General features: G+C 41.9%; 1 protein-coding gene across 5 annotated transcripts in view; it reads left to right on the top strand.

The window, feature by feature from the left end:
• MIA2 (MIA SH3 domain ER export factor 2) overlaps nucleotides 1-18210 on the top strand; it is a 54229-nt gene that overhangs the window by 30019 nt on the left and 6000 nt on the right. For 4 of the 5 annotated variants that reach the window (XM_082191749.1, XM_082191753.1, XM_082191752.1 and 1 more), the window contains 13 exons: nucleotides 18-89; nucleotides 1113-1217; nucleotides 2754-2876; nucleotides 4109-4232; nucleotides 4931-4977; nucleotides 6232-6322; nucleotides 8657-8795; nucleotides 10052-10153; nucleotides 11536-11596; nucleotides 13561-13596; nucleotides 16590-16657; nucleotides 17230-17312; nucleotides 17674-17805. In XM_082191749.1, the coding sequence (XP_082047875.1) occupies nucleotides 18-89; nucleotides 1113-1217; nucleotides 2754-2876; nucleotides 4109-4232; nucleotides 4931-4977; nucleotides 6232-6322; nucleotides 8657-8795; nucleotides 10052-10153; nucleotides 11536-11596; nucleotides 13561-13596; nucleotides 16590-16657; nucleotides 17230-17312; nucleotides 17674-17805 (1183 nt within the window). The remainder of the gene's footprint in view (nucleotides 1-17; nucleotides 90-1112; nucleotides 1218-2753; nucleotides 2877-4108; nucleotides 4233-4930; nucleotides 4978-6231; nucleotides 6323-8656; nucleotides 8796-10051; nucleotides 10154-11535; nucleotides 11597-13560; nucleotides 13597-16589; nucleotides 16658-17229; nucleotides 17313-17673; nucleotides 17806-18210) is intronic. The other variant, XM_082191750.1, reaches the window with a different exon arrangement.

Below are 18210 nucleotides of genomic sequence, written 5' to 3'. Positions count from 1 at the left end.
TTTTACTGTCTTTGTAGTTGATTGAAATACGGAGAAGAATGGAATCCTTAGAAAATGAAGCAAAGTCTATTCAAATGCAAGTAGCTGAAGTAAGCCAATCTTTAGATATTAATGTAAATGTTTCATCATGCACCACAGCAAAATCTTGGACCTCACTGTCAACATTTTTCATTAGTCTTGAACACAAGTTCTTTATGTCTGCTCTGTTTAGACATTTCTTTCTTGTAAACAAATTGAATTCCTCTTGGTTTGCCATTGTTGTTGTTTAGTCGTTTAGTCATGTCCGACACTTCGTGACCCCATGGACCAGAGCACGCCAGGCACTCCTGTCTTCTGGTTTGCCATTAGGTTTGCCTATTTCTGCAGTAATTTGGCATTCTAGTAGGAGAATTCAGGACTTTTAATTTATTTCAACATTGCAAATAATTTAAGCCAAAGTCATCTTTTGCCTTGTACGTTCTCCAGAGCAGTTATGCAGCAGTGATATCAGTGGGGGGGACGGACCTCCACAAGCTGCTGCTGTGCCATTGGCAACCAGATTCCATTGTTGTCACTTAGAACACAGGGTGTACACACAGCGTCACTAGTGCTGTTTGACAGGTGGAACTGTGTATTGTCATATTAGTCAGTGGAGAAAGCCCTGCTTGCTTATTTTATCTTTCAAAAATCAGCATGCAGAGTTTAATGAATGACTCACAGCTTTAGAACCCCAGACCATTGAGAGGTTTTTGGTGCACAGATCACATGCCTATGATATATATAATTTATTGCTGCTGAAGGTGGGATGCTGGGATTGCATGCATCTATGCCCCAGATTCACAGGATTGCAAGATGAGCAGAATGATTCGTACCTGTTGTTTATTTTGGAGAGCATCGTGTGTTTGGCAGGTGAAAGGTGGCTTCTGTGAACATAGTTCTCTGTGCCCTCATCCACAGTATATCTTAGTGAGTATCACTCAATGGAACATAATTTTATGATATGGTATTAGGATTGATTGTAACAAGTCTAATGCCTAAAGGAATTGATAGAAATAACAAAAAATGTACATGCGATTCTATGTATTTTTGTATATACTTATATTAGCAGCTTCACTGTGCTTTATTTCACTTAGGCCAAGTCCACATTAAAAGTATATGAGATCAACAGAGAGAGATTGAAAACTTCTGTCCAAGATGCAATAGCTGAAAACAACCAACTTCATGAAAGTGAAAAACAGGTATATTATTTACACTGTGTAGTTTTATAGAGTGCCTTTTAGGAACACTGTATCCTCACTTTAGAATAATTTATGACTTTAAATATTGTTAAGGCTCCAGTTTAAATTATTATGTAGTTTAATGAAAGTAGGAGGGAAAGTGTGATAGTCCACAGACTGCTATAATTTATGTGACTTTGCCTTCCATGGAGTAAATCAGTTGCAACTTCTATGAATGGTTTGATGTTCTGAGCTGCTTGGCATTTCAGTGCATTTATTAAGACACAGGCCTTTTGGCGGGATGTGTGTGTGTGTGTGTGTGTGTGTGTGTGTGGTTCAATTGCTTCCTTGCCGTCAGAGTGGTTGGATGCTCTTTGGTCTTGGAGGGTGTGTTTCCTTCAGAACTCTCTTCTTTCTCTTTGTCTTCCCTATACAGTGGTGCCTCGCAAGACAAAATTAATTCGTTCCGCGAGTTTTTTCGTCTAGCGAATTTTTCGTCTTGCGAAACACAGTGTCGGAAAAGTTTTGGAAAAGCTTCAAAAATCACCAAAAACCTCAAAAAAGGCTACCACACTGCGTTCTATGAGTTGCTCCTCGAAGTCAAGTCGCAACTGTATTAATGGTGTTAAGAAAAAGGAAACAAACTTGCAAGACGTTTTCGTCTTGCGAAGCAAGCCCATAGGGAAATTCGTCTTGCGAAGCAGCTCAAAAACCGCAAAACCCTTTCGTCTAGCGAGTTTTTCGTCTTGCGAGGCATTCGTCTTGCGGGGCACCACTGTAGAGGCTTTTCTAGATTGATGTGCCTGGGACAATGTCAGGACAGTTTTTCTGAGCTACTGTCTCAGTCAGCTTTTAATAACTTGTCTCACCGCAGATTGGATCCACCTCATATTTCCAGCTTGGGGATGATTAATCATAGGCTTGGGTTGTGTTCTGGTAACATGAAAGCTGGACTTGTTCCACTTAGTCAGGTTTTATGCTTTAAATCTCTAGCTCTATATTTGCTAGAACATTCTGGGTTATATCGTGTTGTGTCTCTCAAGCTGATGGGAAGTTCTTTGCTCCAGTAGAACCTTCCATTAGCGGAATGGGAAGGAAGGCAATTTTGTTGATTTCCCTTCCTCCCTGCAGACCCCTTCTGCCCTCTTACACTATTCTAAGGGCTTCCCGCCACCCAACCATTCTGAAGCAGATTTTGCAGGGCAGGTTTGAAAAATTGCCTCCCTTCCTGTTCCACTGATGGAAGGTCCTGTCGGATCAAAAAGTCTTTTATTAGTGTGCAAGACACAATTGGATGCAACCTTATATATTCCCATGCTTTTTTAAAACAGAAAAAGTTCAATAAAAATGATTTTAAATTTCATGTATAGCAAAAGAACAGCTGTCAAAAATTAGAACATATGAAATGTCAGTTAAAATACAAAATATTCAGCTCAATGAATTTTGCTGTATGTAATGTTAAGAATTTAGGCCAGACCCTTTAGAATTAAATATTATGAGATTCTAATAACTGGTTGGTATAAATTAAGTACTGAACTTTCTAACTTTTGTTTCCAGCTCTTAAAAGAAGCTGAAGGACAGAGTGAACAATTAAGTGAGTTAAATGAACAAGCAAAAATGTTAGAAACCTCAAAAGCAGGTATGGAGGAGACTCTTAAAAACAAAGAAAGTCAAGTCAAGGTAAAATTAAAGATTTATTTATTATATTTATATCCCAACTTTTTTCTCAAAGGACGGTTCTCCTACAACAACCCTGTGTAGTAGATTAGGCTGAAAGGCAGGGACCGGCCCAAGGTCACTCAGTGACTTTCATGACCAAATGGGGGTTTGAAACCTGGTTTCCCAGGTCTTAGTCTAACACTTTAACCACTACACGCTGGCTGCAGCTCTTGCTTTACTTTATTCATATAGATGTGTGAATTCTGTGCATGCCTAATGTCACCTGGCACACAGGAGGAAATTTGTTATTTATTTTGGGGCTCTATCATGGGAAAACTGCATCACATTTTAAAACAGTAGGAAGGGCTCTTGAATTCTAGGGGGGGGGGGGAGAGAGAGAAAGAAGGGGGAAATTCCAAGAGTTGCAAGAGAACCAATTTTATTATGTATATAATTCCCTCCCTCCATCCTACTCCCAAAGTATTGCTTGGTGTGCTTCAAAATCCTGCCACTCAACAACAGCTTGCACTCCTCCCTTTGGGAATATTTGGAGAGATACACATGCGTCCCTCAGGCATTGATAACACTGCTTGGAACTGTGGTTGCCTTGTAGCTTCATTGATTCCTATGGGAGTCACTGGTGCAAAACTCTAGGAGGGAGCATGGTAGACTGGTATGTTTGGCAAGTTGCTAAGCCCTTTTGCTAAGGCTGAGATGTAGGGTTATCTGCTTAAACTTCTTGGAGTCTTCCCTCCTCTCATATCAAGCATTCCATTCGTGTAAGTGAATGGGAGAAAAGGCCTAGGCAGAAAACTAGGGCCATAATAGTTCACTGATTTCTTTAGGCATCTATCCACATCCCTCCAAATTCCTCAAAGGGCAATTTCCAAATAGCTTTAGTGGAGGTTCAGGTGGCCTTTTCAGAGACCAAGGAAGCTAGTGGTCAGATACAGATTTGCAGTGCTGGATAGAGAGAAAAACCTGCCTGCAACTTTACTTGGGGTTCTGGAATTCTGCTTGTATTGAGTTTGCAAGAGGTCTAGCTACCACAGTAATGCATGCTGTTGTAAAAGTTTTTCTCTTAGAAGTAGTCCACATGGAACAGGAACTATTCCTGTAAAACACTCGATATGAAAATACTGTTAAACATTCAATAGGTTTATTGAATGTATATGAAATGAATAAAATCATGAATTTGCTTTGTGAAGAGCCAAGGACTCATTTGTGCATCTTGTTTTATAAATATGGTATAGTCACTGACAGAGTGCTTGTTGAAGATGAAAGACTGGAGCTGTACATTAGATGAACATGCTGCTGCTGAAGACAACCATTGGGATAATGATATAAAGACTGAAACAGAAAATGGGGAGCACTTGGGTAAATCATTATTCATTTCCTACGGAAAGGGAAGGAAAAGAGAAATGATTTCATTTTCAAATTCTAGAATTGTCACCTGTTCTCCCCCTTAATATGTGTGAATCAACTACATACAAGGAATTAATCAAAATCTATGGCATAGGTATTAATAGGCAATAGCCTGTTGCATTTAGTGCATAAAGTGAATTTTCACCAAAGCTTTATGTTGACATATGCTAGATTTCTCTGTGCTGCAGCCGACTGCTCAATGTAACCCCTGAAGTTAAAAAACAAAAAACTTAGAAAAAGACAATCCAAGTTGTTGAGACTCTAACCCCAGGTTAACTTGGCAAAGCACAAACTGGTCTGACAACCACTGCTCCTTCTTGTCCTTAGCCTGAGGATAAGTAGCCCACATGAAAAGGTCAAGGAACTTAATTAAGCCTGAGGAGTGTAATTCTCGCATTGGATTGATTACACATTACAAATGCATTTCAGAAAAACCGCTTCTGTAAAGCATTGTTAGATGAATAACGTCCCTATCCCCTCCCTCTTGAACTCACTGCTTCTTACAAACAATACAACTGTTTTTAAAACTTGGGCAAAAGAAATCTTTCCCACTTAAAAAGCAATACTGTGTTTTATAAATAAATAACAAAAGAAAAAGTTTTCTGTGATTTGTCTTTTTTTTCACCTTCTCTTCATTTCCCTTAAACCAGATGATCAGGAAAAACGAACTGTAAAGAAGTTGATTTATGCTGCGAAGGTAATACACTAATACTGTGGTTATTTTCTTTACTGGTTTATAAAAACTTTTTTTTTGGGGGGGGGGGAATTAAAGCAATAACAAAAAAGTCCAGTAGAAAATATATGCAAGCTTTTTTTGGAATGATAGGATCCAGAGTTGCCCTTTTGTGAATGAAAGTTTCTTCCATGCATGAAGTAGGCTGAGTTCCAACTAACAAGACAAAGGAAGAGAGACCACTTTAACTACTGTAATTTTTCAATTTCTGCTATCTACTGCACCACCTCATGTACTGTCCCAGAGGGGCTGCTGGGAGAAGGAGGAATTGCGGAAAGTTGCCTCCGCCAGCAGAAGCAGCCTATGAGCGGAGTCCTGCTCATAAGAACTCTGGATTCAAGCCAAAGAATTATTTTAATGTTGTGCCTCTTTAGTATATGTGATGCAATGGGGTGCTGCTATTGCTTAACTATTGCCAGGGATTGGCAGGGCTCTGATGAGTGTGTGATGGAGGCAAGGGGGTTAGAGACTGAGACAGCAGCCGCCCCCCCAGTGATTTATGGTGCCACCTGTGAGGCAGGAGCCAGGGCAGGGGGAAGAGGAGAGGAAGGGTTGGAGGAGTCAGAGACAGAAGTGGGGGTGCAGGACACGTTGGAAGCGTAGAAAGAGGCTGTTTAGGCCAGGGGCAGGCCGGTCCAATCCCTGCCATCCCCTGCTCTGCTGTTTTTTAGAACCAGGAGATGCTTGAAGAGGGAAGAGCAGCAACAACATTTGTGCAGGAGAAGTCTCTGGTTGTGTGTGTGCACTCCCATCAGATGAGGGCACATAATTCTGGGAGGGTGTTTGTGGTCCCACTGTTGCTTTAACTCATTAAAGAAGTGAGCATCAACCAATTGCCTTCTTTGGCTAGGTGGGTGCAGGACAAGTATAGAATGCTTCCTGGCTTTGCCTTGGCACATGATTTTGATTTACAATGGGTGCGCAACCTCCCTTTAGGTACCTACTGTTTTTGCTGTGATATATTCTTGGTATAGTGTAGTGATGTTATTGTTCTGTTTATTTTAAATGTCTGTTTTAATGATATACTATGTGAAACCAGCTTCTGTTGTGGTTTGGAGGAATGGTGGGGTGGGGGAAAAAATCAAATACATAAATAAGCATTGCAGCCAGAAAGTGATCCAGAACTAGATAAAGATTCGATTTAGAAGTGCAAATGTACATCAGTAGCTTCTTTTGCAATTATGATTTGAAATAATTTATCTTTTTTCTTTGATATAGCTAAATGCTTGTCTAAAATCTATGGAATCAGAAGTAAATCAAATCTGTTCAAAGCTGACAGATGAAAACAAAGCAAAAGAGGAACTTGCAGGTAATGATGAATTCTTGATTTTTAATTATTATTATTTTAAAAGGAAGAAGAAAGCTGTTTTCTGTTACGGTTTTAGGAAAATCTTTACTTTTAACTGAACGAAGCTGTAAAGATAATTAGAAATCTCTTAAATGATCAAGGTTCACTGAAGTATAAGGGATCTTGGAAAAAACCATTAAAACGAAGAATTCAATTTTTACACGATACCTTGTTGAATTTATGATGCCATATCCTTCATAGAGCGCCTCAGGTAGGTGTTTTTTATGGCTTGGTGTGATCTCTGAATGGGTAAATCATGGTTGTAGGAATTGTTCCACTTTCAGAGACTGCCACACTGTAGAGACGAGAAATTTGTAAATATTGAAGAAGGTTGCATACTGTATAGAAACGAAAGCAGCCATTTAAATTTGCTGTCTGTTCTATTTTTTCCCACTCCGCCCCCCCCCCCCGCACTCCACTTCAGAAAGGAGAAACCATTCCAGAGACAATGAAATGGGTTGAATCTTGTTGAGGGGAGTTTGTGACAGGGGCAGCCTTACCATTAGACAGAGTATGGTGCAGTCCCAGGGTCAGACTTTGCTGCTGCTACTCACTTATTACACACACACAAACACACACTCACACGCGGACACCAGAGGTGTGTTAGTAGTGTTCCTGGTGCTGCTGTAGCATGGGAACCAAACTTAGCTCTTAATTGCAGTGGCCATCTTCCATGTTCGATTACCCAAAATGGAATGCTCAACCCGACATTGTGTCAGACATTGCATTTTGGGTAATTTAACTTGGCTGGTGGCTACTGCAGATGGGAGCCAAATACTAACTTGCCTTCCATTAAAAAAGCACTGCTGCTTCCCATGACTTAAACATGCCAGGTGGCCTGGTGGGGAAAGCCATAGGAAGCTGTCTTATACAGTGGTACCTCGGGTTACATACGCTTCAGGTTACATACGCTTCAGGCTACAGACTCCGCTAACCCAGATATAGTGCTTCAGGTTAAGAACTTTGCTTCAGGATGAGAACAGAACTCGTGCTCCGGCGGCGCAGCAGCAGGAGGAGGTCCCATTAGCTAAAGTGGTGCTTCAGGTTAAGAACGGACCTCCAGAACAAATTAAGTACTTAACCCGAGGTACCACTGTACTGATTCAGATCATTGGTCATACTGAGTCAGGCGATTGGTCCATCTAGCTGAGCATTGTCTACACTGACTGGCAGCAGCTCTCCAGGATTTCAGACAGGGGGCTCTCCCAACCCTGTCTTGAAGATACTGGGGGTTGAGGTGTGAGGTGAGTGACCGGTGGTGACTGAGGAAATGTGTGGCTGAGGAAACACTAAGCAGGGACAACCCACGGAAATTTGAGGCAACTGCCTCAGACAATTAATTTTGGGTGTCATGAAATGGCAACAGGCTGTTAGTTACTTCACGTATCATTACAGTGGTACCTCGGGTTACATACGCTTCAGGTTACATATGCTTCAGGTTACAGACTCCGCTAACCCAAAAATATTACCTCGGGTTAAGAACTTTGATTCAGGATGAGAACAGAACTCGTGCTCTGGCGGCGCAGCAGCAGCAGCGGGAGGCCCCATTGGCTAAAGTGGTGCTTCAGGTTAAAAACAGTTTCAGGTTAAGAACGGACCTCTGGAACAAATTAAGTTCTTAACCTGAGATACCACTGTATTGCATTTTTAATGTCAGGGAGCTGGGGGAGGTGTTTCCGGGGGTTTTCCAGAATAACTTGCCCAGCTGTGCACACTATACACTTTGACTGGGTAGTGGGTTGGGGGACAACACAGCTGTTCTGTCTCAGGCAGCAAACTTGGGCCAAACCGGATCCTGATTAGGAAGTAGAAGGCACCAAAACCAAAACCCAAAACCTGGATTTCTATGTATTACATGGCCATTATCTTAGTAGATTGAGATGTGGGGCTTGTTAGCTGGGAAACTGTTGATGCTGACGTGTGGTATTAATATTAAAAAGGATTTTATTTAGCTATGGTGAAGCTGTCCTGTGCCTTATTTCCCTCCTGTCTGTGCCTCAGCCCATTTGGTCCAAACATATTTGTCCTGTGAAGGAAATCAAAACAAAATTTGGTCCACAAATACATGTGAAAGGGGAGGGGGGGAAATGTATCCTTTTAGTGAGATTTCAAAGCATTTTTCAAAGTGACTGGAGTTATTGTACAGGGACATAATGAGGTTTTACATCTCTTCCGAACTCCTTCAGAAATCATTTTTCTTTTCAGCATTAGAATACTGTATTCAGTCTTCAATATTTGTTTCCTTTATCGTATGGGTTTAACATATCAGTTAATTGTAATTAACTCTTGTGACAGAACGCATTGAAAATCTACAAAAGGAACATGTCACGTTGCATTCTGAAAATACACACTTTGAAAGCGAAGTTCAGAAGCTTCAGCAAAAGCTTAAAGTCATGACTGAGCTATATCAAGAAAATGAAATGAACCTTCACAGGTATTGGTAGTGGTCGATTTGTTGCTTGATACATGAATCTTTGTTTAGATAACAGAAAAATGATGTTATATGTAACTTGAGCCTGCCATTGTCTTCAACAATTATACCCTTGTCTTGGCACTGGGACCTTGCTGCCACTTCTTGGTCTATTTGCTTACTACTTCATATGGTTTCTAATACCGTGTTTTTAAACAACTCCCAAGCATTTTGGATTGATGTGACCCTCTTGACCTTTTCTTTCAACTTCCTTTTTACCAATCCCCTCATTTTGGGGGTGTTTCCTCTTTCATAGCCAAATGTGACTGTGCTGGATTTTCTTGGCAATTGGCCATTTTCATGTATGTTCATTAATAGCACTATGGCTACTTCACTTAACTGGCTTGCAACACTTACACCTTGTACCAAGTTCTGTGCACCACTCAAGATAAAAGTCCAGGCTTGCCGTCCCTCTGGTTGGTTCCATGACACAGTCATTTAGGATATCTAGGTAATTTACTGCTTTGTCATGGCTGGAACACATATGTAGCCAGTCTGTATGATGCTAGTTGAAGTCACCCATAACTGCAGCATTCCGTCTTTTGGATTCTTCCTTGATTTCATTCTTTTATCTTAAGATCCCCTGAGCATTTTGATCATGGGGGTGCTAGCACTTCATCAGTGCTAAATTTCTCTTGGGGACCAGTTACTATTGTTAGCAGATATTTACCGGCAAGTTCTTCACAAATCATTTTTCAGAGCTACTGCTGCAACCTTCAAGGAATAAATTTGGCAAGTTCTGCTATAGCCCAGTCCTATGCATGTTTGCTCTGAACCCTCAGTGAGGGTGGTGCTGTGTTGAACATTCTGTCTGCTCATGTGTTGCAGCTTGCCAGATGGAATGATCTCTCCTCTCCTACCCACATGCAATGTTGTCTCCATCCCTAGCCAATTTGCATGGGGGGTGGGCAGAAGCCCCATTTGCACAGGGCTTCTACTGACAGGGATTCTTAGCTGATTCACACCTTGAGAAGCCCTCTAAGTATGCACAGGGTGGCACAACCTTTAATGTATTGAGGATTTTAACACCATTTTTATTGTTGCTTACGCTGCTTATAATTAAGGATCAGGCTACTAGGACAAATGGAAGTTACTGTACGTGTCAGTGTTTGTTTGTTTTTTGAAATGAGCGTCAGCCCTTTGTGGATGTTTTCTTAAGATGACTAGAAAACAGTTGAGTTGTGGCTAATGAAAGGCTTTGTTTCTTTTATTTTTCAAAGGAAATTAACTGTAGAAGAAAAAGATCGTTTACAGAAAGAAGAAAAGCTTTCCAAAGTTGATGAGACAATCAGTCATGCTGCTGAAGAAGTGAACCGTTATCGGTAACTCTGGATTTCATTTGGTATTTTCCTCTGTTGAATGAACAAAATTCAGTGGAGAATTAGACCTAGCATCTTGAAACTTTTGAAAAATCAGAGGAGTCGTATGGAGTAGTACCTCTAATCAAGTCAGTGAAGCCCCATTACAGTAATCACAACTGACTCAAGCCCCTTCTCATAGTGTATTGGGTGGAGAGAGTGGTTATCAGAGGCTTGGATCTGAATGTATCTTCCTTGAGTAGAAAGGCAATTCACCAGATTTTGCTGCTTTCCTCCATCCTGCTGGAGCCCACTGGGTCCCATCCCACCTCAATTCTAGATGATCCCTTCATCCTAAGGAGCCAGGAAAGCCCTGTTACGAAACTGGAGTTCTGCTCATGCTTTTCCCAAACCCACCCAGAACTTCCCCTAAGGGGCAGGCAGCTTTAAGGTAGCTTTGCAGAGCTTGTGGGTCTTGACAGTCACCAGATTGACTGGATAGGTTATCCCCTTTTTAAGGTGCTAGCTATTCTAGTGTCCCTTCTAAATCAGTGGAGGAGGTCCTTCTGCATCAGTGTTCTAAACAAGGGCTTGTGGGAGTGGTTGGGTGCAGAGATGCCAAAGAAGGATGTCAAAACCGTCAGAATGGTCAGTTCTAGTGCTTTATTAAAATAAAGGTGCAGACTTAACAGCAAATCAGCCTGCTAGGTCTCCCAGCCTTTATGGGATTGACATTGAAGTAAGGAGATGGCTGTCTGCACCCACACAAACATTCGTACATGCTTTACAGACAAAGCAGCATACGTTTCTCGGCCAGGACTTCCCATCACTCCACCTGACCAGATGAGGGCATAGGTGGCAAATGCCCAAGTCTTACAGATAGTTGCCCTTTCTGGGCCCGGAACCCATCACAGCAAGCAAATTAGCTTATAGCAAAACAAGTGAATCTAAACATATTTGAGCTCATTGCTACAACTGCCAGTTAATTGTGGGGTTATCTTGACTACCAAGATGACATTTGCAGAGCTTCTGGAACAATTTGCCTTTGGTTCGACACAGCCAGGTTAATACCCTCCCCCAACCTTACAGGGCCTTGTAAATCAATGTAGGCTGCTAAGCTTCAATTGGAAGAGACCCCATTCAATTCCAGTTTTGTCTCTTTCACAACAACAGAATTTTGCAGGCAGCTTGACAAAAGGGAATAGTTATGCAGGCAGGTTTCAGTCTGCTTCAAAGGCCATCTGTTCTTGCCTAACTGGTGCTCTGCCTTCTGCTTCAGTAGGGCTCCCAGTTAGATTAGGTTTGGGGTTGTTGCTTTTTTGTTTAATGACATACTTTTCAATGTTACTTAAGGTGTTGTGATAATATCTGGTGTGCAAAATTATCCTTGTATAATTCCATTACAGACAACGAGCAGAAGAACTAGAAGAAGAACTGAAAAAAACAGTTCACTCTTATGAGAATCTGGTATTTATATTTATTTTGTTTTCTAAATTAGTACATGTGCTATGTTTACCATGACTGATTTCAGTTGGGTTTACTTCAAAGTATGCTTGCTTAGGATTTCAGCATTATAGCATGATCCTAAGCATGTTTACTCAGAAGCAGTCCTTTTTTTCTTATAAAATGTTTAGGGGTACTCTCATTTTGACTCAAGAAAAACACCGTTTTGTAATTCAAATTGGGGAAAATAAATACAGTAAATGGACAGAAGTACAAAGATTCACAAAATGTTTAGGGGTATGCATACCCCTGCGTCCCCCCAGAAAAAAAGCACTGCTCAGAAGTAAAATTCAGTTCAGTTACTGTAAATTTGCTCCCAGACAAGTGTATAGCAGACTGAGGCCTTTGTTGTTATTATTTTTATTATTAATAACATATATCTTAAATGCAGCATCTCTCACCTTTAAAGGTTTATTGACTTTGACCACAGGCGAGGAATGTATCCAGTGGGCTAGATCCAAAACTTCCCCATCTCTGTGGGCCATTTTGATAGGTGGATGGGGTTGCCCATATGTCAGTCCATGATGGCCCATGACAGCAAGTGATGCAACACAAAAGCACATCAAGTGAACTCCCATTCCTTCCTTCGCAGGTACGGCTTTTCAACTGAAGCAGTGGCTGTGAAGGAACATTCCACCTTTGCAGACATGGCTCATCTTTGAGTCACGGCAGCAAAGGAAAATTTCTGTTTGTGATTTGCTCCTTTTTGCATTTGGCCAGTGGCGTAGTGTGGGGGGTGCAGGGGGGGCCGGCCGCACCGGGCGCAACATCTGGGGGTTAGGGGCCGCAAATCCACGGGTTAGGGGCCGCAAATCCACGGGTTAGGGGGCACAAATTACTTGCCTTGCCCCAGGTGCTGACAACTCACGCTACGCCACTGCATTTGGCATCATTTTCTTTCTACAGGAGGAGTACCTCTGCTGAGTTTAGTCCTAGCTTAGCGTTACATACGAACCACATTTCCTGGTTTAAAACAAGCTGTTTTAGTTTCTAAATAAGCCAACTTCAAACCATGTGTGAACCCAACCAGTGCTATGTATTTAAGTACTCAAGATGTTAGTTTATATTTGATCAAAAGCATGCCAGATCATTTGCCAGCCCTCTCTCAGCCCCTTGTGGAGACAGGCCCACCTAAGCTCAGCACGAATAGGAGTGGGATGGGGGAATTCTTGTGTCAATGCATGCACTTTCCTCTTCCTCCTCTTTGGTTTCTGAGGCATGCAGCTGAGAAACAGAGGCATGCTAGTATCTGTCCAGATGGCATTCCTCTCTTGTGCCCGAGACACTTTCATTGGGGTAAAATCCTGGGAACGTAAAAAACAACGATCTTGTTTGCTGTTGTGGATGAACTTGGCAAGAAAGAAGTAGAGATAAGAGAAGAAACAGCAGGAAAAAATGTGGTGGGAAATGAGTGGAGGAGTGAGCAAGCAAGAGCACTGCAGGGCAACGTGAGAGAAAAACAGTATTGAGGAAGGCAGAGGGACCTGTGGAATGGAGGCACAACAGAGATAAACATTATGGAGTGGGGAAAGGAGAGAGATTAATAGAAGGTGGGTGTGGAGAGAAAGTGAATGGCCATATACAGTGGTACCTCTGGATGCGAACAGGATCCGTTCTGGAGCCCTGTTCACATCCTGAAGCGAACGCAACCTGCATCTGCACAGGTTGCGATTTGCCGCTTCTGCACATGCATGTGATGTCATTTTGAGCGTCTGCACATGCGCAAGCGGCGAAACAGCACATGCACATGCGCCGCAGATCAGAACCTGAAAATATTCAACCCGAAGTTACTTCAACGCGAGGTATGACTGTACTTTCCCACAGGTCATGTGCTAGCGTGGCTCTTTGGAATTGAAAAAATGCATCTTGCCTTTCAGACTGATTTGAGTTCTGCACCTCTGAACTAATGTGGAATTCTCTTTTAACAGGTTAAGTCCCATGAGCAGAAAGCTCACGATAACTGGGTAAGTTGCAAGTGCTAAAAACTTGCCAGCCTTTCTGAAAAGTGTGATGCTTTCAAAAGGGGCAAAGACATTTTTAGTATTTTATTTTAAAATATTTGTATGCTGCCTTTGAGAGATTCACCTGGATCTTTCTAATACACTCATTTGCCCCTTGCTCTGCAGCTGTCCCAAAACAACTGTTAGACTGCTCCTTTGAACTCCCCAAGTTTAGCCATTATGCTGGGTAAATTGACAAAAGTTGTTTTGAAGGTTTTCTGTGAGCTGCTATAAATCCAGATGTGCACCTGGATGCTGCTACCCCACCCCGTTTGTTATCTTACTCCCCAATAGGATTTTTAAATTATATTTTATAGGGCCTTTTAAACTTGCTCTCTTTAAATAAGTATATTCTATCTCCTGATAAAGTCTGGTGCTATTGCTGAGTTGTAGGATTATCTGCAGGGCTTTGCAGTGGCAGAATTTGTGGCAATTCAAGTTGTGTTTGGAGAAAAGCCACTTTGCAATGCACTTCAGAAAGAACTCTTTCAGGGCAGAGGAAGAATGGAGAAAGGGGGGGTTGGAAGCTTCCCATGCCCCTTGGTTCAAAATTGTAGGACCATAAAAATACTCCTTTTCATTAGTACCAGTAAAAAATAGGTGGGGTAAATCCAGTGCTTTTTTCCTTAAAAGAATGTTTAGGGGTACTCATTTTGACTCAAGAAAATCTCCATTTTATAGTTCAAATCGGGGAAAATAAATACAGTAAATGGACAAAATTACAAAGATTCACCAAATGTTTAAGGGTATGCATACCCCTGCGTCCTCCCAGAAAAAAAATCACTGGATAAATCTAATTTACCTCAAAAAGTACAAGCTTATGGCAGGAAAAGACTATATCAATATGAGCCCATGGATACTGTGCCCAGTTTCCTCAGTGTCTTATGGAATCTTTTTTTATAGTAACAGTAAATCCGTTCTTGTAAAAATAAATCCTTCCAAACCCAATGCCAATTTTAAAATGTTTGATTTTGCAACACTCTTCTGGCCTTGTTTCAATGCCATTTTAATAAATATTTTGGCTGTTTTTGCGGCTCTTATCTAAGAATAAAACAGTCTGTCCTCTGATAACATTGCAGTAGTGGAGAACAAAATGTGATTTCAAAACCCATCTTTCACACAAGACAAAAAATAAACCCTACCCCTCTCTTTCCCATTATAAGGCACTCCAGTTTTATCAAGAGATTCACACAAATGGAATCCAAGGCTTGTCCATATGAAAGCTTCCTCCAGAGCTTGAATTGGCATGGACTGCTAAAACAGATGGGAAGGGAAAATGTCCCAGCTCAACAACTGTTGGGTGGGATTCAATTAGTGAAGCCCAGCAGCAGCACCCCTGCACAGAGACTCCGCACCTCTTCAAACTGCCTTGGGTGGCAGGTGGGATAACTGGAATGGTTCCTGGGGATCGTTCCATCTGGCAAGCCAAACTGCTTGCCCTGATGGAATGATGGAACGATCAGAAGAGCGCAACATTGAATTCCTCCCATTAGTTTGATCTGTACTAATCCTGCTAGACTTGGAGTAGGCAACATCACACTACTAGATGTTCTAGTTACAGGTAGGTAGCCATGTTGGTCTGCCATAGTCGAAACAAAATAAGAAAATTCCTTCCAGTAGCACCTGAGAGACCAACTAAGTTTGTTATTGGTATGAGCTTTCGTGTGCATGCACAGCTGTTGGTATCTGAAGAAGTGTGCATGCACACGAAAGCTCATACTAATAACAAACTTAGTTGGTCTCTAAGGTGCTCCTTGAAGGAATTTTCTTATTTTACTTCTAGATGTTGTTAGACTACACAGAGCCAGTGTGGTGTATTGGTTAAGAGCGGTAGACTCGTAATCTGGTGAACCGGGTTCGTGTCCCCGCTCCTCCACATGCAGCTGCTGGGTGACCTTGGGCCAGTCACACTTCTCAGCCCCACTCACCTCACAGAGTGTTTGTTGTGGGGGAGGAAGGGAAAGGAGAATGTTAGCCGCTTTGAGACTCCTTCGGGTAGTGATAAAGCGGGATATCAAATCCAAACTCTTCTTCTACACTGCCCATCATCCCAGCCCTGTTGGCCATACTGATGGGCTGATGGATATTGTAGACTTCCACATCGAGGGCAACATGTTGGCTACTCATAGTTTGCTTTCACCAGCTCAACAGCACAATCTCTGTGTAAGTTGTGGGTGTCAGAGAGGGTGACATTTTAGTAGCTACTCCATATAAGGAGCATGCTAATTAATCTCCAACTTTTATGGGCAAGAGAACCGCCATCAGTATTCCATAGCTTCTTTGTCTGTTAGTACTCATTGGGTCAAATTGCTAGCGAATAAGAAAGATCAGGATATTTAAAAGCAGGTTTACACCCAGACCCTTGATGGAGTCACAGTGGTCCAGCAGCTGCAAATTGCATTGTGGTCATTGCTGAACACGGAGGAGGGGTACTTCACTTTTAGTGTCATTTAAGCTGTTTCATGGGACGCGGGTGGCGCTGTGGGTAAAACCTCAGTGCCTAGAACTTGCCGATCGTATGGTCGGTGGTTCGAATCCCCGTGGCGGGGTGCGCTTCTGTCGTTCGGTCCCAGCACCTGCCAGCCTAGCAGTTCGAAAGTACCCCCGGGTGCAAGTAGATAAATAGGGACCACTTACCAGCGGGAAGGTAAACGGCGTTCCGTGTGCTGCGCTGGCTCGCCAGATGCAGCTTCGTCACGCTGGCTACGTGACCCGGAAGTGTCTGCGGACAGCGCTGGCTCCCGGCCTATAGTGTGAGATGAGCGCACAACCCTAGAGTCTGGCAAGACTGGCCCGTATGGGCAGGGGTACCTTTACCTTTACCTTAAGCTGTTTCATAGGCTTTCTAATAGACTGCTGTTCTATGATAGGAGATAACAGTGTTCGAACTTTCAACTGGAAATATTTCTTGTGCTTTAAGGAATAGCAGTATTTAACAAGAACTTTTATTTTTAAAGCTGGCAGCACGGGCAGCTGAAAGGCACCTCAGTGATATAAGAGAAGAAAATGCATACAGTAGACAAAAGTAAGCATTAAAATGTACATACTGAAGAACTTGATTTTGTTGACGTACTGTTGTCACTGAATAATGTGCCGTCGTTCAGTTACTATGTGACACCAGTGATCAGTTATGTGGGTTTTCTGGAAAAATAAAAAACGATACACATGCACAGGCTGATGTGTGTCATCAGCGTATTAAAATGGACGCTCGGGTTGTGAATGTGATCCGTACGGGAGGCACTTTCGCAACCCGCAGCACTGAGTCTGCGCATGCACAGGTCGCGATTTGGCGCTTATGCGCAATGTGTGATTTAGTGTTTCTGCGCAAGCGCTGCAACCCAGAAGTAACCGGTACTTCCAGATTCGGTGCGGTGCGCAACCCGCAAACAACCCGTGCAACCAGAAGCATCTGTAACCCGAGGTATGACTGTACTGACAATGTACTCCAAAACTCTGGATTTAACTTTCTGATTTAACAATTAATGCCTGTAATCTATTTCATTAACTGATTTTTACCTTTTTCATCAGTTGAAAAGTTGAGTTCTAGAAAAAAATAGGGAGGAAGTTAGTTTATTAACATGTTCTTCTTTCCTTTAGATTAACAGAAGCAGAATTTAAATTTGATCGTTTGGAAAAGGATCCTTATGCTCTTGATATGCCAGTTAGGGCATTTGGCAGAGGTACAGTACTTTTTAAAATGTGCATCTTGTTGAAGTGTAAAGAGATCATGACTCCATTTATGTATGAAAGCATAGCCGGTCTCTATTCATGCAGGGATCATTTTTATTTATTTGACCTTTAGCAGCAACAGCATATAGTATTTTGATTCCCATTGTAATTTTTGTTCCTATTAACAATCTGTAGAGCATTTGAAAATTATTTAAAATGACTTTTTTTTTTAATTCAATGACTGATAATGAAGTCAGGAGGTTGACTTTTCTTTTGTCCCAAATTAGTTTTAAACCTAGGTGAAAAATGAACTATATGTCAGCCCATTAACTCTAACCTGTGAATTTTAGTATTTTGTTTTAACTGTTCCAGAGCACTCCCCATATGGACCCTCACCAATGGGCAGACCTTCATCTGAAACAAGAGCTTTTCTTTCCCCTCCAACCTTATTGGAGGGCCCCTTAAGATTTTCACCTGTGCTTCCAGGTGGTGGAGGAGGAAGAGGTACAATTCTTAAATTTGAAAACTTAACTTTCATGGATTCTCTCTCCTCTTAGTCTATCCCTCCTTTCTTGGTAATGGATCTATCTGTAAAAGTATACTAAAAAGAACCCGGTTAAGAGTAAGCTTAAATTATCCATATAAATGCACTCCAGCATATAGGTCAGGAAGCAGAAGTATACAGTACCATTATGACTCTATGTTCCAAAAACCAGTGTGTTGGATCTAAAAATGCTCTTTTACATGTGAAAGATGTATTCTGCTCATGGAAGGATTCTTAACAGCACCTACTAGTGCTTTTGTGAATATCATGAAACTATCTATGCTTCCACTAGTGCTGTCTATCCATTTGTGGAACAGTCTATTTCCCCTAGTTTCTGCAGCTCATTACAGTAGATGGGTGCCCAA

Source organism: Podarcis vaucheri (genome assembly GCF_965113315.1).
Source record: "Podarcis vaucheri genome assembly, chromosome: 1".
Taxonomy (NCBI): Eukaryota; Metazoa; Chordata; class Lepidosauria; order Squamata; family Lacertidae; genus Podarcis; species Podarcis vaucheri.
Note: the sequence above shows the minus strand (reverse complement) of the source record. Positions and strands in the feature narration are given on the sequence as shown.